This window comes from Phyllostomus hastatus, unplaced genomic scaffold (assembly GCF_019186645.2).
Source record: "Phyllostomus hastatus isolate PE091 unplaced genomic scaffold, TTU_PhHast_1.1 phas_contig_432, whole genome shotgun sequence".
Taxonomy (NCBI): Eukaryota; Metazoa; Chordata; class Mammalia; order Chiroptera; family Phyllostomidae; genus Phyllostomus; species Phyllostomus hastatus.
This window is the reverse complement of record NW_025333880.1, coordinates 3,439,220-3,466,757: the sequence shown is the minus strand read 5'-3', so window position 1 is coordinate 3,466,757 and position 27,538 is coordinate 3,439,220. Positions and strand designations below refer to the sequence as shown.

The window sequence follows — 27,538 nt, the reverse complement described above, 5'->3', positions numbered from 1 at the left end:
CCAAAATCAGGTAATGTTGAGCCCTTTAGAGTAGATTCAAGAGTTTTAATTTTATTTTACCTATAGTGGGGATACTTGAAAAGATTTGGATTGGCTTTTCATTTGCACCAAGACCATAACTCTTTCCCCATGAGAGCCAGGAAGTATGGTCTAGACACTTTCCTTTCTTTTGCATCCAGCACCAAGCACTTCTACTATGCTTCAATTTCCTTTACATAGTGTTTCCTGAGCAACTAGATGTGGGACGGAAAAGGCAGTATTAGCTATCCAATAAACTGGAGAAGTAAGAGGGCTACCCTTTCCCTGTTTCAGCAGGAGAGATAACTAGACACCCATGGTTCTATGAGGAACTTTTTTCTACCTTAAATGTTCAGATTGTAAAAAAAAAGACTTTAATGTCAAATTTTGTTGCACAGTAAAAAAATTTTCAGCAGGTTAATATTGGTCCACAGACTCTAGTATTCTCCAAAAAAGTGTCATAAAGAAGTAAAGATCTGAGTCGGATAGTATTTTAACTTGACAAAGAAACAAGTTCCATGCAGGAGTTGTTTTTAATCCAGCTGAAGAAAGAGTAACAAAAATTGCAGTTCCTTTTCATGTGACAGGTACAGTGATGGACCTTGAACAGACACCCAGTACCTGACACGTGGGCACTCAAGTGCTGACTATGTGATTGAATTATGCTTCACTGAAACAGTCCTTTGGTTTTTATGTACTATAAACTTGTGTCCAGATTTTTCAATCAAATGTATTTAAAACAATGAACCAGAAATATAATCTAATCTGCAGTTAAATATGTACTGTAACTCATAGACAATTTTTAACAAGGCTACCTCAGAGGCCTTCATAAATGACCAGCAATAACCCTCATTTATGTCCAGTATCTTCTCTTTTGATGAACTGAGTATTGAACTAGACTATTTCAAGGCAACTGCCCTATTGAATTACAGATACTAAAAGGATTACACTCCTTTTAGCATGGAGAATCAGATTTCCATTCTTTAAGAATGACTAAAAACCTCGAACTTTTTCTATCCACAGATGGTACTAATTTGAACACATCATTCCATGTTTCCTGGAGTAATCACGCAGCTTGCTTAGATTTTGTAAACATGACTGAACTGTGATGAAGCGATCAACATTCACTGCAAGGTATTCTGTAAATTACATTTTTATTCATAAATTATTCTTGTTGGTAAAATACTTTCATCATGGTTGAAATAAAAGTCTGTAGATCTATATAAGTAAAAATTTGTTACTGGTTTAAAGGCATGACAGTTTTAGAGACTATTCAGTAGATTCCCTTTTAGAGAATGAAAATGTGTGTAAAATGTAATTATTTTCTAAACCTCTGGATATCAATATGAGAAACTGCCAACTTTTATGATAGGATGCTGATAGTGGTTTTGTTAACTTCTCACTGACCTAGTTATGTATACTAAAATGGAAGAGAAAGTTTTCTTAATTCTTTATTTATAACTATATACTTTTATTTTCAATGACAGATGAACTCTTTTTTGAGCAAAACAGACATTTAAAAATTTATATTTATAAAACATATAAAAGTATCAACACAACTTTTCTTAGTTTATTAAAAATATTTGTATTTACTACTTTTAAATAATCTACAGCCCTTTTAGAAACAAAAGGACCAAATATATAATCTAAACTTAGATAAATAAAAATATAGTTTATTAATGCTAACATAGTATAAATAAATATAAAAATAGAAATTTCTGCAAAAGTGAGTGCAAATAAAATTTCAGCATACTACATATAAATTTTGATTAACTTCAATTTAATTAACAACATTCATCAGACATTCTCATTGAGTGGTAAGGGCAAGTTATGTCTTTAGTGTATCAGCTCTTTTTCATATACATATGCAAATTAATATACTCACTAGGAGCCAGCACAAATACATGATGCCAAAAGGAAATGGAAAGAGAAGATCTGGGAGTTATAACTTGAAAGGGGAGTTGAGGATTAGTAGAAATGTGAGAGAAAAATGTTTAAGTAGATTGAATATGACAAGAGATCAATAAGAGGAAACAAAATATTTGTGAAGGGCTGGAAAGTATATGAAGCTGGAGGAAAGAAAGGCTAGAGAAGTAATAAGAAAAAAGGGGGGCCATCAAGTGTGATATTATTGAAAAGCACTGAAAGTCTGACAGATGGGTTTAGATGACTACTATAGGCAAGAGAGAACACCAACAGAAATTAATTGGTAAAGTATAAAGTTAAAAAAAAAAGAAAGACAGCCTCCCTATAGCTAGTTATCAGAAAAAAGTAAACTTGATAGAAACTGGTTAATATATACCATTGTATATATGCAGTATGACGCATATTACAATGACAAAAAATAATTAGGAATAAAGATAAATAAAAGGCAAAAGAATATTGGCAGAATGTGATGATTTATTTGGCATAAAAGAAATGGGAGTACAACAGATGTAATGAACCCAGAAATTCAGTCAATAAATAAAATATATGCTATAAACTTTTGAGAAGTAAGTTATGATTTGGCTCTAAGTGTTATAGAAAATAATATAAAAAATCAACATTATAAATTCCTGTGGCCATAAAGACAAATTAAATGATCAAGAAAAGTACAATAATCTCTGGTACTGATATCAAAGATATATTTCTCCCCCAAAAGCACATAAATAGGGTATCACTTAATATCATGATATCTGTACTTGTAAAATAACATCTTTATGTGATAAATAATAAATATGTTTAACTGAGCTCTTTCTTATAATATCTCTTAATGTGGATAGGCATAATAATGATCAAATACATTTTGTAAAACTATATCTTCAGAGGTTCTAATTATTTAGTTCAGGTACACTTCTCTCAGGCGCTATGGCTTAATCTTTGAGATAGATTTTGGAGTAGCTGGGAGAGTATTTACCAAAATATGCTACATAAACATGATTTTAAGTGATACTACAAAGCTGAGAATGTGGATTGACCCACTTATTAGTGTGAAAAATTAAATTATCTTAACATATTCCATATGCATGAAAGGGAACTGAAAAATATATTGAAAAGACAGATTTCCTAAACAAAAATTTAATGTATCTATCCCAATGCATGTATACCCAGACAGTTAGGGACCCAAAAGTCTATGGACAACAGCTATAATATTAGTTTTTCAATCAAGTGTTAATGGACACTAAACTTATTTATAAAATTATCTCAGTAAAACTTCTGGGGAAAAAAAGTGGCTTTTTTTCCCTAGGGTACTACAAAGAAAATGGATTATAAATGTCCTATTTGGAGGCAAATGAGTTGATTTGTTTTATAGTCATTAGTTTGACAGCTTTATATAGCAAGTTATCTCATAAGAATATCTATCAAAAATGACAACATTGATTTAAAATAGTTTATATGAAGCAGTTCTTAGGGGAGTAATTACATAGTAGAGTTAATTGTCTATTAAGACCATTCCTATAACACCTGGAAACTAAATTGAACCATTAATATTGATGAGAAAATGAGAAAGACATACTGATTTATAGGGATTCACTTGAGGATAGATATGAGTAGATAAAATGTTATTTTATATCTTGTTAGCATGGATAAATAGAGATGTGTTGGGAAGAGAAGCTTCAGTTAGCAAAAGAGGTTATGAAAAAACAATTTGAGAGAAATATGTATATATAATTCTTGAAATCATGAGAGTGAAAGAACATTTAAGGATATTATTTATAGTGTCAGAACAGCAGATGATGAATTCAGTAGTTAATGGACAGTGAAATAGAATATGAAAGAAAGATCATAAAAATGCAAAGAAGCCAATAATGTCTGGCTCACACTGATACTTAAGAAGTATTTGTTCAACAAATAAATAAGTGAACAAACTAATGGAGTCATGAAATAATTTCAAGAACAATGTGTTACCAATGCTGATTACAATTAAATGCTACTAGAAACCATTTCCCTTTTTTTCAGTACTGTGGTTTCTAGATGGAAAGTTTGAGGAGATCTCCACCAGAAAAAACTTGGATTTCTCAGGGATTCTGGGGGTTGGGGGGAGAGAAAAGAGTAGAGAAGAGACTAGAAGAGTCAAGATGAGACTAAATGAGACAGAAAAAAAAATAGTAGAGGAGAAAGGATCAAAGGATAAAGTGAGATTGAGACCCCTGTGACATTAGTCAATAGAAAAATCCCAAAATATTTTTAAGAACAAAAATATCTACCATTTAATTTAAAGTCATGTATATGATTGCAATGTAAACTCCTTTTTCTGTGTATGTATCACAGAATATTCAGTAAGGCTATTGTACATAAAAGTGCACAGTGTGACTAGAATTATCAAACTCATGCAAAAAAATAATTTTGTAGAAGTAGCCAAAAATTCATATCAAAATATTCCAGTGTCCAAATATAATAAATTTGAGGGTCTGTTTAGATGATGCCAGAATAGTTGTATCAGACTACTTCTCCTGCAAATAACAAGTATGAATTCTGGGGAAAATAAAACAATTTTGGCTTGAGGTACCAGAGAATGGGCTGAAGAAAGAAGGAAGCAACAGTGGGGTTAAACCCAAATTCTGGGTCTAAACTTCCCTGAAATCCTTGGCTAATCTCCTAGTTGTACATATATATATATATATATATATATATATATATATATATATATATACATATATAACATGACAATGGGTGTAGTGGAAAGCAACAGATAAAAAAATTGAGTAGAAATTTTAGTTGTTTTTCAACATAGGGGTGACAAACTTTAAAAATTGATAAACAGCTCATGCATAATTAAAATCTCAAAAGGGCCATATATTTACTTTACTCTGTGTCCCAGGATGGAAGAATCCCATCTATAAATAAGGATAAACCCCAAACCATATATTTATAAAATTACCATTCAGTAATTTAATAATCTTTTAGCATAAATGCCACACTCTTCAAAAGAATATAGCAAAATGCAGAGTTTCTGCAAAACATCAACAGTATCCAACATAAATTTAAAAATTACTCAGCAAGTAGAAAAATTATTAGTGACAGGGAAATGTGACTCGTAGTCAAAAAGAAAAAGTAATCAATAGAAAAAGACTACAGGATAGATAACTCAGATGTAGGAACAGAAGAAAATAAATTTTTAAAAGCCATTATAAATATATTATTTGATGTTAGCAGACAGGTAAAGACAATCAAACTAATAAATTTCAATATCAAATTGTAGATGTACAGGCCTTGTCAATGTCTTCCTAACAAGGGTCAATCTTTACCTTAACTGAGCCTGTTGCTGCCTTTTTTATAATCTATAATAACATATCTGATAATATACCTTTGGAATATCAAAGTAATTTCCTTTTCTCCAGTCCCCTTCATATACAGCCATCCAACCAGAGCAGAGACCACAAATCCCCTCACTATTATTATCATGTTATTATCTTATACTCACAAATATAAAAAGCAAAACAAAACAAAACAGAAAAAACAAGTATGGGTCTATTTGTTTTACTTTTTATCTAATCTCAGGGATTTCCCCACTGTGCTTTCTCCTGCCTCCCTAATCTATCACCAATGAATTTCATGTAAGCCCCATCAGTTTTCCCCTTTGATTCTGATGTGCAAAATAAGTGGTAAAACTGAAATTTTCCAGAACGTTTTCCCAATCCATTGAGATTTTGTTTCCTAGCAATCATCAGTTTGGCTCAAATAAACTCACTAAAAATTTTAAAACCCTTTTTTTCTTAAATATTTTATTTATTTATTTTTAGAGAGAGAAGGGAGGGAGAAAGAGAGAGAGAGAAACATCAACGTGCGGTTGCTGGGGACTGTGGCCTGCAACCCAGGCATGTGCCCTGACTGGGAATCAAACCTGCGATGCTTTGGTTTGCAGCCCATGCTCAATCCACTGAGCTACACCAGCCAGGTATTAATTTTAATTTTAAAACTCTAAAAAATCATTTAATTTAATGTACTTTATTTAATGGAAAACAGTCATAATTAGAAAGCAAAAGGGCAATTTCAACAGAGAAATGGATATAATGAAACAGAGCTAAATGAAAATTCTAGAATTTAAAAGTACAACATCCTAAATAAAAAGTTTATTGAATTTCTTTAACACCAGATTTAAAATGGGAGAATCCATAGTCAATCAACTTGATGGCACATCAATACAACTCCAACCTGAAGAACAAAACAAATGTGAAAATAATTAAGGAATGATATTAAGGGGTATGTAATTTGAGTCCCAGAAAAATCAGATAACAGAGGGCAGGAAAATATTTTTAAAAATAATGACTGAAAATTTCTCAAAATTTGGAAAAATATTAACTTACCCAAACCAGAAGCTAAATGAACCAACAGCAAAATAAATTCAACAAAATCTATACTAGCTATATCATTGTCAAACTGCTAAAAAAGTAAATATAAAGAAAAACATCTTGAAAAGTGCTAGAAAAAATCACTTATTTAACACAGAAGAACTAATGATATAAATGGTAACTGATCTCATCAGACACAACAAGTACTAGAAGACAAAGGAACCATATATTTAAAGTGAAAATATTGAAAAATAAACCTATTTTTCAAATAATTAATATCTTAAAGAATTTTATGCAAGCATTCCAGCTCTGGAAGAAATTCTAAGTTTTTTAGCTTAAAAGAACATGACAATAGATACAACTCAGAACTACCGAAATAAATGAAGGACACCAGAAGTGGTAATTAGGTGCTAAAATGTGTGTGCTGTTCTTCCTTCATTAAAGTGTCTATTGACTCTGTAAGAAAAACAATACAATAGCCCTGGCTGGTGTAGCTCAGTGGATTGAGTGCGGGCCTGTGAACCAAAGCATCACCAGTTCAATTCCAAGTCAGGGCACATGTCTGGGTTGCAGTCCAGGTTCCCAGTAGGGGGTGCTCAAGAGGCAACTACACATTGATGTTTCACTTCCTTCTTTCTCCTTCCCTTCCCTTCCCTTCTCTCTAAAAATAAATAAATAAAGTCTTAAAAAAAAGAAAAATAATACAATAAATTATGGGGTCTAACATGTACATAGAGGTAAATTGTTTAAAATATATAATTAGCAAATGTATGACAACAACAGTACAAAATATGGGGAAATATATGAAACTGTACTTTTGCAAGTTTATATATTTTATGGAAGCTGTACAATATTAACTTAAATAGGTATGATAAACTAAGAAATTATATTATATTCCCTTGGGAAATGGCTAAAAAATAAAATGAGGGAATATAGGTAAAAATCCAATAAAGGATTTAAACAGAAAATTAAACTATTCAATTAACCCATAGAAAGGCAAAAAAGACAGAACAAAGGAACCAAAAAAGTGATAGGACAAATAGAAAACAAAAAGCAAACGGTAGAACTAAAAGTAGCAATGACTTTAAATATAAATAGATTAAATGCTTCACTTAAAAGGCAGAGATTGTCTGACATGATAAAAATGAAAGACCCAATTATATGCTCTCCACAAGAGACACATTTGCTGTCTGTCAGACTCAGTTTAAACACGGCACAAATAATTTAAAAGTAAAGATAAAAAGAGATAAAATATGCAACAGTAAAGAGCATCTATATTAATGCATCTATATTAATATCAGAAAAAAGAATCATTAAGATAAATGTTGCCAAAGATAAAATGGACAATTTATAATGATAAAGGGTCAGTTAGGAAGTTATGACAATCATAACTATGCATGTGTTCAATATAAAAGATTTTTTTACTGTTTTGAGTTCTTTTTTTCTTTCTCTCTCTCTTTTATCGTTGTTCAAGTACAGTTGTCTCCATTTCCCCCCACCAATCCTCCTCACCCCAACCTTCCCCACCTCCCACCCTCAATCCTACCCCCCTTTAGCTTTGTCCATATGTCCTTTATACATGTTCCTTGACATCCTTTCCCCCTTTTAAAGACATGAACCAAATGCTGACAGAACTGAAAGAAGAAATAGACAAATCCACAATTAGTGTTGTATATTTTAACATTCTCTTCTCAATAATTGATCGAATAATTAGGTTACAATGCGGTGAGGTTATAAATTTGCAAAACATTCTAATGATATTTAATTAGTACAAAGAACATTACGGCCAACAACTGAAGAGTATATATTATTTTCAAGTATGCATGGAAGAACATTCAATAAGGTCAATCATATGCTGAGCCATAGAAAATGACTCAAGAAATTTAAAAAAATTAAGTCTTACAGATATGTCCTCTGACAATAATGGCAATTAATTAAATCAATAACTAGAAACTCCCAATATTTAGAAATTAAACATATTTTTAAATAATGATGGCTCAAACAAGAAATTTGCAAAGGAAATTAGAAAAAAAAATTTATCTGAAAGCAAAAAAATTAAAATTTGTAATATATTATCATTCAAAAGAAATATATAGGTATAAATAATTTTTGAAAAAGGAGAATGATCTAAAGTCATTATGATAAGTGAAACAAGCCAGACACAGAAAGATGCATGCATAATCTCACTTATGCATTTAATCTAAAAGAGTCAAGCTCATGGAAGCCTAGGAGAACGGTGGTGGCCCGGCAGTAGGGATGGGAAAATAGTGGGACATTGCTCAAAGGGCACAAACTTTCAGTTATGTGAGTAAGTTCTGGGTAACTAATGCACAGTATGGTGACTTTGTTAATAATGATGTATTATATATTTGAAATATGCTAAAAAATGGATCTTAAATGTTCTCACCACACACACAAAGGTAAATATCTGAGATGATAGGCAGGTTAATTAGTTTGACTGAGGGAATGATTTCACAATACGTACATATATCAAAGCATCACTTGTATACCTTGAATGTACAGTGTTTATTTTTCAAGCATATCTCAATAAAATTAGGAAAGACAGAAAGCAAAGACAAAAATAACCATAAGAAGACAGAAAAAGAAAATCACATTAAAACCAAATTATTTAGAAGAAAGGAAATAATAAAGATCAGGAGGTCAATGAAATGGAAAACAAATAAACAAAAGAGAACATGAACAAATTCAAAAGTTGGTTCTTTAGAAAAATTAATAAAATTCATAAATACTTATCCAGCCATGTATAAAATGATAATGCTTCTGACCAAGTTTGATCTGTCCCAGGAATGTAAATGTTTTATTTAACATTTAAAAATAAATGATGTAATTTACCATAGTAACAAAATAAAAGAAAAAAGTATATGATCATAGGCATCTATAGAAATCCTACAGCTAATATTGGATAAAATGATGAAAGACTGATGCTTCTCAAGATTGGGAAGAGTTCAAAAATGTATGCTTTTATTGCATTTTTTTGATTGATTATCAGAGAATCTAGCCAATGAAATAAGATAAAGATGAAAAGTAATAAACTTTAGAAAGACAGAGGTAAAATGATTTTCATATTAGGTGAAATATTTTAATGTAGAAAATTCTAAAGGATTATATTTTAAAAATCCCTTTTAGGACTAATAAGTAAATTTAGCAGTTATAGGATACAAATTCAACAATTTGTAAAATCTATTGTATTTCTATATTCTATATCAAACAACTGGTAACTAAAATTAAAATTATTCTGTTTGGGTATATAGGTATAATTTTAACAAAACACATGAGACACTCATCTGCTAAAAATTAGAAACCACTGATAAAGAACATTAGTAGTCTAAAGATGAAGTAATACACCATGTTTATATATCAGATAATGTATTGTTAAGATATCAATTCTCCCCAAATGCCTGTATAGATTAAATACAATCCCAATGAAAATGTCACAGGTTTTTTTTTTTGAAAGGTGATTTGAATCATAGAAGTTATATGGAAATGCAAAGTACCAAAATAGCCAAAATAATCTTGAAAGCTAACATATTTTTAGAACTTACACTACCTGATGTCAATAGTTTTTCTAAACCTATAGTAATCAACAAGTGTGGTATTGTCATAAAGGTAGGCAAATAAGTCAATGGAATAGAATATATTCCAGAAATAGATTCAAGTACATAGAGTCAACTGATTTTTGACAAAGTTGCTACCAAGGTAATTCAATAAAGAAAAGGAAAGTGATTAAACAAGTAGTCCTGGAAAAATTAATATATGTTTAAAAAACTTAAAATCAAACCTCCTGCTGCATAAATACAAAAAAATAAAGATGAATCATGGATACAAAGTTAAAAGCTAAAACTATAACATTTCTAGAATAAAATACAGGAAAACACCTTCATGATCTTGAAGTAAACAGTATTTGGACACAAAATGTGCTAATGTGAAATTAAAAGTATTAATTTGGATGTCTACAAAATTAAAATCATGTGGTCATCCAAAGGTACATTAAGGAAATACAAAGTTGTTATTGACTAAGATAATATTTGTTATACATATATCTAATAAAATACTTGAATCAGAAATACATAAATTCTTGTAACTCAATACTAAAGAGAAAACAACTCAATAAAAAAATTCTCTAAGACATGAACAGAAAATTTCCAAAAGAAAATAGGATAACCTGGCTGGCGTAGCTCAGTGGATTGAGCATGGGCTGAGAACCAAAGCATCGCAGGTTCGATTCCCAGTCAGGGCACATGCCTGGGTTGCAGGCCACAGCCCCTAGCAACCGCACATTGATGTTTCTCTCTCTCTCTCTTTCTCCCTCCCTTTCCTCTCTAAAAATAAATAAATAAAATCTTAAAAATAATTTAAAAAGAAAATAGGATAAATCCCTCACTTTTCACATTCCACATGCTTGATTTTCTATTTCTGTGGTTTAATTAAATGGGACCTGTCTGTCCAAAACAAGAGTTAAAATGTGTTACCACTGTATATTAACTATGAGTATTTGCATGAAGTGAAGTTGGTTGCTAGCTCTTTTTTTCCACAAAATTGATACATAGGTAACAAATATACATTATAATCTATGACCAGTCATGTCACTTCTTTTAAAGCCTATCATTGATTGGTCACTGTGCATCTGTTATTTAGTTTATACACAGTCAGCAAAGTGTGTGGTTATATTGCCCCCTTGTCCCCCAGATGAATATGTCACATAGGCAAATGCATGTGACATATTGAACAACAAAGATGGCAGCACAGCATGCCAGAAGTGAAATTTGAATCAAACATAAATGGATTTTTAGATCAAATAGCTGATCATGGGAATGTCAACATTGCTGTTATTTAAGAAACTTTAGATATGCAGCCAGAGGAACTTAGTAAAAACAGACATTATAGACATAAGAAAAATGATTGTGATGAAAAAGATGATGTCTCAGAAGAAGCAATGCCAACAAAAAACTTCACATTAACAGGACTCTTAGTGAACACTATGAAGTAATAGTGTTGTATTTTATAACATTGAAAGTGCAAAGGATAAAATGTTGTAAGCTAATTCAAACTTTGAAAGGAGTATAAAAATTTGCCAAGTCATAGAAAAGGTGCTCTCATTATATTGTAACCTAAACAGTAAGAAAACTAAGGCAACCAATGTTAAATTTTGTTATGAAGAAATCAAACACTTTAATTATTGATATTTGTAATGTTTTAAATTATAATGTAGTACATAAATATTGGTTTTATTATTTTTTCATTTCTATATATCTATAACTGACAATAAAACATTTTTAATATAGTGACAAAACATTTTGAAGATCATTGAACAGTCATAACTTTCCCCACTGATTATAAAGATTGCTTGGCAGATTCAGCTTTGCAGTCTATGCTCTCACACTATCATGGAAAGCAAAGACTGGTTACATGTGGTTGATAACCATGTTAAAGAAATTAACATAATTAATTCTCACTGAAATAAAAATTAAACTTCCAATATGATTGAAATTCTTTTACATCAACTGAAATGTCTAAAGCAGTTAGAAGTCTCATGCATTGCTGTTGAGTACATATTTAAAACAGTAAGGCCACTTTAGAAAACTGTTTCTTGAACAGTTAAACATGCATCCAGACTATGCCCCAGCAATTACACACACACACACACACACACACACACAGATTTACAAAAATATCTACAGCAGTTTTATTCATAACATTTATTTTGGAACAATCAAAAGAAAACAGACACACAATTAATGGAATATTCCTATAATGGAAAATGACAACAATAAAAAAGAATGAATTAAGAAACCCTCACCAACGTGAGTTTCACAATTAATGTTGACAGAAATAGACCAGACATAAAAGAATACATATAGCTCAAGAAAAACTGATAGTAATCTATGTTGACTGAAATCAGGGCAGTGGTGGCCTTGGAGTGGGAGTTTCCAAGGGAACTTTGTGTGGGAGATGGAAACATTCTGCATGTTTTTGGGCAGTGGTTACCTAGGTGTATGCATTTGCACAATTTCACTGAATTGTACACTTAAGTTCCATGCATTTTGCTGCACAAAAATAACTTCCCATAAATAAAAAACATAAAAAGAAATCATAAAACATAAAAAGTTTGCCTATAAAAATATAGTAATAATATTCAAAGTAAATCATATATTTATGTAGAATTTTAAAATACTAGACAGTAATACTTTCTAGGTAATGGGAAAAACAATCATGAGATTTATTGTACTCATATATTCATACTAGAAATGAAGAGTTACAAATTAGTCTAACCATGTCAACTACTTCCAACTATCTTTTGGTAATTGTTTAATCTGCAGATGAAGTTCCCAATAGCACTTCTGAGAATAGCATTCCATCCAGCTTTTAGGGAGTATATATTGTAGAATTAACCATCTGTAATAACATCTTAAAAAAAAACTTTCAAGTCTAAACTTTAAAATGTTAGACATTTTATACATAACAAACAGCAATGTAGTTGCATTTTAAAAATTACAAGCAAAATTTTGGTTTAAAAAAACCTTATTAAAGTAGGCTAACTTAATTAGTAATAGACTTTAGAAAATTGGGCTACTGACATTTAATATATCCTTTAATTGTTATAGATTTCTTTGTTATGTTCTGTATTGAATAATATTTATTGTTTTTCCAACACTGCAATTTGCTTTAAAGTGATAATTCTTCATAGTAAGGTATCCTGTCATAAAACAGGTGATTGTTTTCAAGGTTGTAGTGAATACATAGGTTGTGAAAATTCAAGTTCCAAAGACAATATTAATATACTAAGAAATGATACTTCTTTATTTGAATTTTGGACCTGTTCAGTTACATGGTGGCTGCTATTTATGCATGTCTATATTTATAAAATAGCTTCCTCCACTAAAGATATTTTGTATACCATAAAACTTATAATATTTGAGGTTCACTGTTTTAAGGTTAACAACAGTGTGCACAACCTTATATTCAAATCCTTTCTTTATATGCATATTGCATTGATTTTTAAACTGAGTTAAATCAATGAAATATTATTGATAAAATTTTTCTATCATTAAAATTCACTTATTCTACATTCATTGGAGAGTTTTTGATACCATTAGTAAACATTTTCTCTTGAAGTTTATAATCTCATAAAAACAATCGTCACATTCCTGAAGCTTGCAAGTAATATTATTACAAGAAAGCAAGAATGAATGAAAGAAAGAAAGAAAAAAGGGGTTTTGCCTACACACACACATGCTTAATTTGCTTAAAAAGGGAAGTAAAAGAGAATACAAAAAAACACGGTGAAATGTGGGAGGAGGTTGATATGTAAAGGCTGTTATGAAAAGTATCAACTACAGCTGCATACGACAGGAATGGAAACTAGTGTAATAAGATACGCCCCAGTTCCTAAATAAGTTAATAAAAATGCTGCCTGAAGAACAGCTGGCTTTAGCTGGAGCTGGGATGAAGAGAAGAGCTGAAGCCCGGAGTCCACTAAATGAAAGGAATTAGAGCATCAGAGGGGTCGAGAAGAATTATGCAGAGTGACTCAAATTCATTTTTTTCCAGAAGGAATTATATTTAAAAGAACTTTTAAATGTATAATTTGAAATTTGATACCTAAGACAATTTCATAATAGCAGACATTACAACTTTGGAACCGATCCAGGATAAAAAATGGGAGATGTATCTCGTCCCTTTAAAAACTTCCCAGAATGTATTTTGCTTCAGTATTTTATGGATCTTATCCTATTAACTAATAGTATTTTAATATTATAGGTTAACCACATATTTGATAACAGAAATTTACTTTTTCCAAATTTTAAATCCGTATTTGGTTAAAAGTATGTATGTGCTTACATCCTAAATATATCTGCACAAATTAACAAGGAAATTTGTATAATGGACCTGAATTTGCCCCACTTCCTAATGACCCTATTTAGACACTGTAAAATAATGAAAGAAAACTCGTAATTCCAAGGAACACAAATGATTTGTTGAATTTATTAGGTAAGGAATGCATTATAATATAGTAGAAAGAGTGCTGGATTAGTAAGAGTTCTGCTAATAATTCATTTTAATACACTTAGCAGACGCTTAACTTCTTTGCTTCATTTTTCATGTATATAAAATTAAGGACAATGACATTATCTCAGAGAGTCAATGAAAACCTAAAATTATATAATTCTAAATTTTCCTAGCACAAGTAATAAATTTGTTCCATAATATTCTTTCCAGAAGTCCCTCATAGAACACATATGCATTAATAATATGATATTGAATATATGGATTAAAAGGTTCCACACAGAGGAAACACACCCCCACGAATGGACGTCTGCTTCGAAGAAAACTGACTAGAGGCATTCTCCCTGTTCCTCCCGTGAAGTACAACTAAAGCTGTGGACACTAAATATGGAACAAACATCAGAAGACTCTGAAAGGTTCTGAGAAGAAGGAACTCAAATCCAAGGAACAACACAGTGGTGAGTTCCCCGGGTTTTCTCTGTGAATCACGCATCGCAGAAGCCAGCAACCTGGAAATGCCAACCAGCTCAGCCCAAAAACCCCCAACAGAAGCCTCTCTCTGCAGCCAAAACAACAACAAATCCAAAACCAGTAAATTAGCCCAGCAAGACAGAAAACTTTTAGACAATAGCAGCTCTACTCCAGCACCATGGAGGAAAAACTGATCCCAGGACAACGAAGGTCAGGTGGGGAACCTGGTCTTGTGCCCTCCCCAGAACTACCAGTTACTAATTTGTTTTTATTAGAAAACCACAGAAACTTGCTATAAAAAAATAGCATGCAATACAAAACTATACAATCCTGATTTCTCTCAAATCCTCTTCTCAGTAATAACCAATGCGTTCAAAGTACTTTTTATTATTTGGAATTTTATTTTCAATAACAATTTACATTCAATATTATTTTGTGTTAGTTCAAGTGTACAGTATGGAGGCTAGACAGCTATATACTTTACACAATGGCCCCCCAGTACTTCTTGTACCCATGTGGCACCACATGCAGGTATTATAATATTATTGACTATATTCCCAATGATGCACTTTACATTCCCATAACTATTTTTATATAACATACTTGAAATGACAAAATCATGGAAAATGGAGAACAAATTATTGGTTGCCTGAGGGTTAAGATAAGGAAAGGTGCAAGGAGGTGGGGCAAGAATTTTGTGTGGCCATGAAAAGGCAACCTGAGGGACTTTTCTCATGAGAAAGTTATCTGTTTTGATTGCATCTATATAGATATTGTGTTTATGAGATCGTACTATAGCCTACAAGATGTCACTGCTGGAAGAAACTGGGAACAGAAAACACAGGATTTCTCTGAATTATTTCTTGTAACTGCATGTCAGTCTACAACTACCTTAAAATAACTAAACTACATTTAGTTTAAAGAGTACCCTAGAGATCATGCCTTTTTTAGATATTTTACCATACCATTGTCTAAAAATAATTTTATGGCTGGAAGTTTCTACTTTAGGCACCAAAAGTATACATACTGTGTCTATCATTCTTCTAGGCCTGTATATTGATTAACTGATATTGGTCAATCATAACTTCATAATATATTTATTGAGCATAATTATATACCAGACACATTTCTAGGTACTGGAAATAAGTGTGAATTACACAAAGAAAAATCCCTCTCCGCACGGAGCGTGCACTGTGGCCAGTACAGACCCACAGACAATGACACATACAGAGAAAAGCAGAGCAGGAAAGATGGCAGAAAATTCCGGCTGGAAGGGAGTTTCATCATAAACAAGTCAGACTCTCTTTGAAGGGGTGGCATTTGAGAATATATTTCAAGAGATGAAGGCAAATACATATGTATAACCAGGGAAGAGAGTACTGAGTTGGAAAGAACCTTATGGGCCACTGAAATGACTGTGGAATTTATTCTTTTGTGATTCAAGGTTCAGCAAAAATGTAACAAACAAATCCTCCTCTATCTAAAGAGATTACTACAGTAGTTACTTATGTTGTTTCTTACTCTAAATTTAGTAGAATGTCCATAATATTATTTTCAAACTTCAGCTGCAGTGATGTAAAACTAAGCACAGAGTAAGGCCCGCCCCTTTCATTCAACCTCCCGTCTTACACTCACTCCGATGTGGTGGCCTCTACTCTAGTCAGACTTCCATCTCAGCTCGAACCCCGGTATTGCATTCCTTTATTTCAGCTCTTTCTCTTGCTGTATCTTGGGGGTCCTATTTACTCTCCTCTATTAATCTCACTATGTTCATGAATAGTGATGGTGCCTCAGGGTGGTTTACTAGGAGTGCATTAGCATACCCATAATCTCCATATCTCCCTAACCCCCATCATCTAAAAGAGCTCAGACAAAAATGAGAATGTTCTTAGACATGCATAATTGACATTTCCTCATAGCATACTGAAGAACAACAAAAAAGAATATTTAGAATATGTGGCTATTTTATTATATCAGACAATGTAAACATAAAGTTACCCACCTATGAAATTCAAGGTCCAAGGACATATCATCCTCTTCTAGTTATGTTACTGAGTCTAAGTTTCTCCTGTAAAGCAAGTCTGAAGCTATCAAAGGGCAACATCCAATTCTTATTTTACTTCATTATGGTCTTCAGTAAAATCTATTTCCCTTAAGTTTTTATTAGACCCAATCTCTAATCTACACAACTAACACATTTGTATAGACTTTTTTCATTATTTATGCTTATTGAACACATTGTTACATAATGGTGGAATCACGTAGTCACACAGAGCAGAGGTTACCAGAGCATTCGGGACTCAGATGTGGGACTTGAACCCCAAACACTGAGCCTGCACACAGTAAGCATGAAGTAAGTATATATTGTCCAATGTTCACCACAAAGTCAGTTTTGGGGGAGCTGGATGAAATAGGTAAAGGGATTAAGCAAAGAAAACAAAACCTTCATAGGCACAGACAACAGGATGCTGATTACCAGAGGGAAAGTGGGGAGGGGAGGAAGAAGATGGGGAAGGGGGGTGAATGGTGATGGAAGGGGACTTCACTTGGGGTGGTGAACAGGCAGTGCAATTACAGGTGATGCATTATGGAACTGTATACTTGAAACCTACATAATTTTATTAATGTCATCCCAATAAAGCCAATTAAAAGTTTATTTTATCAAAAGAAAGTCTGTATGAAAGATGCTTTGTAGAACACTTGAATTTCAATTACAGTAACAAGGCTAATAGCTATTTCTCTCTGATCTGTGACAGGCAATTCTAATGCCTTTTGTGCTTTCAGCACTCACTGACTGGTAAGTAGAATGTGTCAATTCGCCTGCTCAAGAACAAACAGGATCATGCAATTTTCCTTCATGTTTGACTTGTCATCTCAACTGAGGAGATGGGTGAGGAAAGCAATGTCAGGAGGAGGCAGACAAAGGGAAAAGTCAACTTCTGAATTAGTGCAATAATTTGCAACCCGAGAAATACTTTTAGCACATACACTCAATCTATTAAATGGTACTTAACAATGGTATGAATTGTTATAAAGTGCCATTTTTTTACATGGAGATCAGGTTTAGTCGTAATCACATTTTGCCCAGTAATCTCTGTGCTGCTCAGAGAAGTCCACAGAATAGGGATCTAAATACAGTGCATGGCAAATACATTTTTTTAAAAGATAACAAAGGGCTTTATTAGCTTTTTCTTTTTTTTAATAGCGTACCATTAATATAATTGCAAGCTCAGTGAACTTCCAGTGGGTCCCTACAGGTACCTGATATCTCTTACTGGACAAAAAGCAAATAAAGAAATCAATACTGAAAAGAATACTCCTAAAAACTAAACTGTATATTTCATTTCCTGTTAACTTTGGGGCATCAGAAGAATATAGCTTATATTTCTCTTCTGATTCTAAATTACTGAACTTGGAAGAGCTTTAAATAAAACTCAAACTCAAAAGTTATCTTCTAGAAAAAAGTTTTTAAAATTCAATATTGAATCACATTTATTAAGATTTGAATATAAAGAACTACTTTGAGATTCTAAAAGTTAAATCTTACAGACACATGAACTTGCTACAATATTTTTATTGGTTCATATGATATATTTTGATATAAATGCTGATAAAAGTGCCAAGTTTGGGGGCCTTCATCTATATTTGCCTATTCCAACAAGTTTGTGATAATAGAACCAGTTTGGATACCAAACACTAATCTCCTCGTAAATTTAATCGTATGATGCATGTTTAACTGTGCTCAGATATAGCCAAGTTTACACTAAGAAAAATACCCAATAATCCCTGGAAGGAATGTGAAGGTCAGACACTAGGCAGTGAGAAAGTAAGTCAAATTTGATTTTACTTTATGTCAAAATAAGCACAGAGTCGATGACTCAGAGCTGACTATACACTGTGACTAATCTTAGAGCACTATAAATTACCAGTTTGCAACAGCTATAAAACTGTTTCCATTCTGAACAATGCATCTCCAGTTCTTACGTCTATCTCACCAACAAACAATTCATGTGAACTTAGATGAAAGCAACTCATTTCCCTAGTAAGTACTGTCATAAATATAATTGCAAACTAGACTTGAAACTTAATGATAAAAAATATTAAAATTTTTGAAGCAGCAATTAATACTCATGTTTCATATGAATGAGTCTCCTCAATTTAAAAATGTTTACATTTGCCTGGGAGAAAATATAATTTTGCCTTATGGTTATTTAGAGATAATGCATTGCAATGGAGAAAACTCATTTCTTTCTTTTATAAACATTTGAGTGCCTCATGACGCCCAAGGCTCTTTGCAAGGAGCTGTGAGTAAACCAAGACAAATAAGACAGAGTCCCCACAAGAAAAGCATTTACGGTGAAGATTTGTGAGTCTTAATTTCCAAATTCTGATTCCATAGGTCCGGAGTAGGTCCTAGAGATGTACATCCTGATGCAGGGAGTCAGCAGTCCAAATTCTGAGGACCATTTGTCTTTAGTAAGAGACTACATAGCACGTTCTACAATACATCTACTATCTGCCTACTTAATTGATTTAGATGGGATCTCCACTAATGGGATCTTTTAATTCCGAATTAAGATCCAATTCAAATCTGTAATTAAAGGATTAAAAAAAAACCCTGAACCTTAAGTTCAGGTATCTCTACATCAAGTGCATTTTTACTTTGATTATGTATCTTAGTTATACTAACTGAACTTCTGTTTCTTTACTGTGGCTAAGCAGTTGCTTTGAGTTCCAGTGGACTCGGTTATAACAAGCCATCCACCTTGCTTTCAGAGTCCTGAAACTCCCATTAATTTCAAATTATTGCCTTACCTGCCCCCTCCCCCAGTTTCCTAAAGCTCAGTGCCTGTCCGATGTAATCAAGACCACTTTACCTGGCACTAGACCACCCTGATGCAGACCACCTGCCTGGCTTTGACCACATTTTCTTCTCCCAGACTGTGCGCAGTAATGACCTGCCACCCACTGAGGAGACACCTGTCAGCCTCTCTGGACTTCTCTGACACTGTTTGCCTGTCCTCACTGCTACACATCACCTGCCAACAAAGTTCCTGGGTCATCTATTCCAGTGCTTCCCAAAATGTACAGAGCATCAGATCACCTGAAGAGATGCTTAAAAGTAAGGACTATTAGGCTTTAATTTTTGAGGCGATGATTCAACAAGTCTGGGGTGAAGTCCAGAGATCTGTAGCATTAAAGCTTCACATACCATTGAAGACACTTAAAAAATACATTTAAGCTGAGCTTTTAAGAATCAATACAATTTTGTGTGGCATACCAAGGGAGAACAATACAGCTATAAGAAGCAATGCAATCTGATGGTGAAAAAATGTTGCGTATGTTTAAAGAAGAGAATTTAAACAATGATTAGTTCATAGCAGTACATAATAAATGTTTCTGAATGAAATTTAATGCACTGAGTAAACAGAGTTTGGCTAGAGGCATCACCTATATGAAGAGAATTGGCAAAGGGACATAAGGATGGAAAGCTATATACAGAAGCCAGGCTTTAACTGGTGGTGAATTCTGGGATGTAATTTGTAGACAATGAGAATGAGTAAAACACTGGGAGTGTTCTGGGCTGTCTCCCACATAGTGTGTTTTTCATGATCATCTCTATGCTTCAGATACCCAAATATTACACATCTAATTCTTATGCTTCAGACAATAAACTTCAACTGCCAACATGGAAATGCTCTAAATTATATACTGGAGCCAATTTAATCAAAGTAAGTGGGCAGAAAGATGAGACTAATGAGCAGTCTAGATGAGTGTAGGTGATAAGGAATTTTGGGGTATTATTACAAGAAGCAACACAGGTCTGTTAGGAAATGGGCAGTCATGTTGGGGAAGGGGAAAACTGCAGAGCCATGCAGTAACTGAAGTGATAAATTCTGATTATATGTAGGAGAAGTAGGAGAAAAAAGTCACATAAATATGTGAAGTGTGGTATCCAACTGATTATAAAGAACATGTACAGAAAAGTAAGAAAGAGAAGGAGAATTCATGCAACATAAATCCCATTTTAAATATGTTTTTGTTGATCTACCAACTTGGTCCTCGCTTGAAACTTTGTGTGTATGTGTGAGAGAGAGGAAGAGAGAGAAAGCAGAGGCGTGCAGGCGTGCGTGCATGTGCAAGGGGGGGACGGGGGAGAGGATGAAATGCAGAATAGATTAAATTGGTGAAGTGATGTTCTAGAAGAGATAAGAGAGGGAAACAAAATGAGCAGCTAGATTCCTGAAAAGAGGAAGGCAGTGACATCGTTGAAAGAGACTATCTGGAGAGTACAAATAAAGATAGAGTTAAAATTTGAAAAGGGCAAATCAATATCTTTAATATTAGTAGTAAAATCAATAACATCAAATATGGAGGATACTGGGAATGGACTATGGCCAGAACAAGAGCAGAATTTTCCTTTGGAAAACTGACGGAGTGTAAACAAGAGATGTATAGAAGATTGAGGAGCATCTGGGAGAATTAAAGGAGTTGAAATGTATAACTGAACAAAGTAGGACAATTTCAGGGTTTTTTCGAGCACTACTCATCAGCCAGTATCTGGTGAAAAAAAAAACTGTAGGGTCCTGTTAGAGTCTGGAATCTCCCAGAAGATGAGTCACAATGACATGGTTTGAGATATAAGGATCACAAGGAAAGTGTTGTTGAAATGCAACTATTCCAGCTGAACAGAGAGAGTAATGAAGTCTGAAGACCTGTTGCAGTGGAAGAATGAGAAAGAAACAATGATAATCAGGATGTGGAAGTCCAGGAGGAGATGCTGTGTCTGAAGTTCTGTGGTTTATAGCTTCAGGGGTAGAAAAGTGAAGTAAAACTGGGTGATGCTGATTTAAAAATGGGGAAGGGTTAAAAGGTGCTTCTAAGATGAAGGTTCTGGATGTGCCACAGGTAACTAATTATGGCAATACCCACAGTCTCCATCAGGGAGGACCTCTAAGGAGTGATGTTACCAGAAGGAATCAGGTTTTCATTTACATGAGCAGATTTGATGTTGGAGACCACAGAGAATGAAGGTGATCATGACACAGAAGGGACCACTGTTAAAGAGAATGAAGTTTTTTTGTTTTTTTTTTGAATGAGAGTTCTTTGTAGACTGGTGCTTAGTGACTTGGATATTTTTATTCAAATGATATAAAAGACAAAGCCTGGCATCTAGAGAAGGAAATATGTGACAGTGAGCCTGACACTGCAGCCATGGAATTCAGAGAAGCATCTAAAATTCCACAAAATCAACAAAGAAAAAAAGAGAGAGTTATGCAAAAGTTTACATGTTCATTCCTTATTTTAAATTATGAGAAAGAATAATTCAGTTAGTTTGTAGTCTGGGTAATAAAAAAGTAGATATTTGTGGAAACACTATAAAGCATATTTTCTCTTCTTTTGCTCCTTTCAAACTCCCGAAGAGGGGTCAACGTACAGCACACCTGGTGCTCTGTTCACCCACAGGGTAAAAAAGTATGTTTTGCATTTTTAAATATCTCTTTCATATCTTTAGATAAATGTGCTAGAAAGATTCTAAGAGGTATTGACAAATGTATGACACAATCCATGAATAGTTACCAGTTTCAGATTAGTTATCTCTTTCAGGTAAATTACCTGTTTCAGATTAATTACCTGTTTCAGGTAGTGTGCTGACGTTGCATGTACTTTCATCGCCATCACCAGCTGAGGTTGAAGCTCTTATTTTAAAGACATATGAGGTATTGGCAAGAAGTTTCGTGAAAGTATACACATGATCTTGGGGAGATACTTTAGTAGAATTTCTTTCAACTGTCACCAGATAATGTGTAATGATTCCATTTGCCTTTTTGGGTGGGTCCCACTTCACTACCGTGGACTGCCAGCTAGTTGCCACACACTGTATGTTCTGTACAACATCTGGAACTTAAGAGATAAATGCCTAAAGTTAAAATTTATACATATGTAGTAGATAAATTATTTAATTATGTGATTACCAGATAAAATCATGTATAGTAGTGGACACATAGAATAAAAACTTAACATTTCAACCTTTCTGTTTGTGCTCAAAAAGTTCTTTACAAAGGCAGAATCAAATGGCACTTCGCCTATTTTGTTTGCTATCATATTCATCATGCAATACTAACCCATTCCCTTAATATTTTCTTAGGCCAAAGCAGCAATCACAACCTCAAATCCTCAGAGGCAACTGTGTGGCTTCAAGTTCAGGCAGCAATTGAAAACTGCTCTTTTTATCTCTTAATCAGAAAGGAGAAGTCCTAGCAATCTATTATTATGGAAACCTTTTGTATAAAAGAAAGAAAGATGTAGGTGCCTCCCTGGTATGGTGTATCTGGGCCTAACAATACCAGCAAACATGTAACTAGTTTAGTGGGGGTTGCTTTTATATTTAGATTCGAGAACCATGAAGACCTGATTCCTTAGTACTTTTTAAAAATCTTTGGAGGATAGATTTAAATCAATCCCAATTTTTAATTCAGTCTCAGTTTTCCTAGAATGTCCCTAAATTCACTTGGAGTTGACACAGTTTCTCAGAAGTGCACTGTGTCCGGTAGACCTGGTTAAAGAGCAATAAATGCCCCAGCGCACCAAAGTGACTGCAGACCAGAGAGACTGGTTGCTTCCCACAGAAAAGTCAAATTATCTAATGGCCCCTAATGTTAGCATAGTTATTTTTATTATAGTCAAAAGAGGATACTACAAAGAAAATTATTGATTGGTGGATTACAAACAACTGGTGAAAGGATCCAACTTGCTGTAATTATATAAAACATAGTTATTGAAAGAACACTCAAGTAAATTCACTTACCTACAGTTCTCCCCCCCGACCTAAATTTATATCTTTACAAACCCTCCCTCCTCTGGAAGATAAAGGCATCAGAACCAAAAGAGAATATTTACAGAATGAGTGGAAGTTTTTGTTGTTGTCGTTCAGTTACAGCTGTCTCGGCTTTTCTCCCATTGCTCTCCCCTGCCCCGTACCCCCCACTCCCATAGTCAATCCCCCCACAATTGTCCCATTGTCCTATGAGTGGAATTTAAAGTTAAAGACAAGACAATTTCACAGTTGATCTAGGGCTCTGGCAATTAAATATTCTTAATTATTTGCCTTCTTATTTTCAAAAACATACAACAATATTTTTATAAAATAAGTTAACAAGAGATAGATGACAACTTGTTTAAGTTTAGTTTTCAAAACTGAATTTGGCAAACATCTATTTCACTGACTCTGGAAAGCTAAAACCAATATTCTAACTGAAAGTTGAAAATTTTCTTTTTTCTTTTAATTTAACCATTCAGGGCATAAAATTCTGTGGTCCTAGGAATTAAGTAATTTTCACAGATATCTAAAGCCTACTTTGTTCCTCAGTTTAAAAGGAAAAAAATATGTGAATATATACATATGAATGCACATATATATGATAGTAGATGACACCCAGTGTAGCTGTAAAGCATTGAAGTTCAACTTCCCTTTGCATGAACTACTAAATAATATTTTTATCATGTAAACTGAGGAAGGGAAGGTCTTGTGCTCAGAACCCTGTGTCTCACCTGACTCTCGGGTGGTGAATTTGAGCACATCACTGAACTGGTTGCCATTCCCCACTTTGGTGAAGGCAGACACGCTGACAGAGTAGGTGCTCACAGGCTCCAGTCCAATGAGCTGGGCCTCGGTTTGAAAACCTGAAATATTCTGAAAAGCAGAGAAAACTTAGTCTCAATGCATCATCAAAAATTTACTTGTAAATGGAAGACATATTTTAACACAACAGTTATGCCTTCTATGTTTAACCTATGATTTGATACGCATGGGTATTCCAAATTTAAAGAAATATTAAAGATTTTGGGTGGCATAGGGGATGCTCAGCTGATAACACAGGATGAACTGGACACTCTTACAGCCAGGAAGAATCTCATTATTGCTGTTTTTAAAAAGCTAGATCATTTTGTTTTCATTTTGCCTCCCAAATTCTTACTTAGAATTGTATACTAACTACTTTCTTTAAATCTTCCAAAATTAAAGTCCCCAATTTAAATCCAACTTACAGGTGGCAAGAATACTTGATTTTTCTTAAATTCATCTAAATTCATTTTAAATACCCAGCAACATTCAACATAAATAAATGTATTCATTATCTATTATATGCTAAGCACTGGGAATAGAGCAATTAATGAAATAAAATCTCTGCTCCTATGAAGATTAAACTATGAGTTTTCCCACACAACTCCTAAATGTCCTATTTGAGACAATCTTAGGAAAAAGAAGAAGGAAGAAAATGGCAGTTGCCCAAAAAAGAATATGCTTCCTCAAAGAAAATTTTACCATTAAGAATGAAATCTTCATTCAAAGATAATTATCCTAACCAAGAGAGCAGTTAACATTAATCATTATATAAAGGGAAAACCATCTCCTGTGTGGTATAATTTTAAGGATATTGCACTATAGCTGACCAAAAAATATAAACACTTAGACTTATTATTAAACATTTCAGTAGTGGAAATTAAGATTACTAACTCTTGGGGTACTTACAGTTAGACCACATTTTAAATTAATCTCTTCCAAGTCCTTGACATATTCTAGGAACTCACTTTATTACACTATTTCCTTTCAGTTTTTCACACTTACTATTTACAAAGCATATTGTTAGATAACCAATATAGTTAAAGATATATAAGACATGGTCCTTGTCACAAAGGAATTTTAATATTAATTAGAGAAATCTACAAATAATTGCTTTCTGAGAAGAAAAGAAACACAATGCAGGTGAATTTTGATTTTGACTAGAAAGGGCTGCTACCCAGAGAACTCAAGATATTACAATGAAAGTGTGAGAGTGGAGAGTAAACAGATTGACACAAGAAGAGGAGTAAGAAGGAGACATACGTGAGGAGTATTTCCAAACATCTTTTAATAACTTTTTACTGAATAAACAATTTGAGTATGTATGAGTGACCTGAGTTACCCGCAAACCTGTATCTTGTTGAGCTCCATGTGAACCACACTGGATTGACTGCGATGGCAGAAACATTTCGAGTGGCTCTGGAATTATTCTGCCCCCATAAACCCACACAAAATTTGAAAGAATAAAAATTAAAAAGTAATAGAAAGTGATAGTGTTGTGGGATAGCAATGGGTGAAGACGTAGAAGGGAAAATAGGAAAATACACTTGCAGAGAAAGAGAACTGGAGGGAGGGAACTACATAAGGTAAACTAGATGTTGAGGAAAAAAAAGATGGCAAATGAGTACACTTAAAGGAATTTGAAAGAAAACAAAGTTAAGAAAATTGATGGAAGAGAAAATAGATGTAAAAAGAGTAACTAAAAGTAGTAGATTTTAAAGACAAACTACATTCTCCACCCCAAAAGTGATCTATTCAATACTTCAGAGTATAAAGATTGCTTCTGCTACAAGTGAAATATTATTGATAGTATTTGTATTGAGAAAACAGAATGTGTAAAAATCTTAAAATACAACATTTTCATATTCATGTAATGGCATGATGTCATTTTATTCTTAGTATTGTTGCATTGCTAAGTGGATTTTTTTGTACTTTTTATTACTATGTATAACAATAGCTAGTGCATTTATCACATGCCAGGAAATGTTCTAAAAGCTTTTCATAGATTTTCCCTTATAATCCTCACTTTTTAAGGTATGCATCTCTGTAACTCCCATTTTGCACTTGAAGAAACTGAGTCATAAGAAATTAAGCAGCTTGTCTAATGCAGCACAGTAGGTCTTAAAGGTAGGGCTTGAGGCAGGTAATCTGATGCCAAAGCTCTTGATTTACCACTACGCCAATGGCGTCAATGCTAGAGTTCACTGTTCTGAGGGGAAAAGCTCGCACATAGACATCCATGGTCCGACACACATCCACAATTATCCTACGAATGTGATAACACTAAGAAAATGGTCCCTTTTCCCATTTTGATATCTATTTCCAGTGACCCACATAGAAAAAGCAAATAAAAAGTGGGAACGTGTTACAATTAGACCAGGGATAGTTATTAGGGGGCTAGAGACTTGGTGTCATTAATATAATTTCACACTTTTGGGAAAGAGATTCCACATTTATGAAGTAATAAATATAATTCAAATTCTACTCAGCCTTTTAGATTTTGAAGTAATACCTTGATTTCCAGAAAGAAAGCTACTGTTTCTTATGACATAACCTCAATCACAGACTTTGATTTTTATTATTCATTTTGCAAGCTACATATGCTATAAGAATGATTTACCATCAGTAATTCAGATCTTTTTACTCTTCTTGCTATAATTAAGAACATTCCAGCGCTTCAATTTGCCTTTGGAAAAAAGTAAGAATACTTCCTTAAATAAATGCTATGAAGTAAACATATTTTGGCAATTAAATGTTAGAAATCATAGAAGTATATCTGAGGGCCTTTGTTACATTAGTTCTTTGGGTATTTTTCACTAATTCTGAAACCTAAAAATGGAGGGGGGAAAGGGTATTTAGTGTTGCAAACTAATTAGTGTTAAGAGTAAAAGATAATGCTATGTCTTAAAGATCAATTAGTATGGGATTATATGCTCTCTGGGAAGATTACCAGAAGTCCAGTAAAAACACACTCCTGAAAAGTTTAAAACCATCAGCTTGGTACTTCTTTTAACAACAAACAGAAAGATATTACATTTAAGATAATAACAGGTTCTAGTCTAAAAAGTTTTACTATATACTTTCCAGCATTCACAAAATTGTGCTATTATTTCTTAGAACACAGATACGT

General features: G+C 33.3%; 1 protein-coding gene and 1 long non-coding RNA gene across 2 annotated transcripts in view; one reads left to right on the top strand and one right to left on the bottom strand.

The window, feature by feature from the left end:
* LOC123822846 overlaps positions 1–1,135 on the top strand; it is a 118,375-nt gene extending 117,240 nt beyond the window's left edge. The window contains exon 3 of the long non-coding RNA XR_006786433.1: positions 1,042–1,135. This is a non-coding gene — a long non-coding RNA (uncharacterized LOC123822846). The remainder of the gene's footprint in view (positions 1–1,041) is intronic.
* LOC123822844 (phosphatidylinositol phosphatase PTPRQ) overlaps positions 1–27,538 on the bottom strand; it is a 203,299-nt gene that overhangs the window by 95,015 nt on the left and 80,746 nt on the right. Inside the window, exons 25-26 of the mRNA XM_045845017.1 lie at positions 24,339–24,480; positions 22,422–22,691 (exon numbers count right to left, since the gene is read on the bottom strand). Of these exons, the coding sequence (XP_045700973.1) occupies positions 22,422–22,691; positions 24,339–24,480 (412 nt within the window). The remainder of the gene's footprint in view (positions 1–22,421; positions 22,692–24,338; positions 24,481–27,538) is intronic.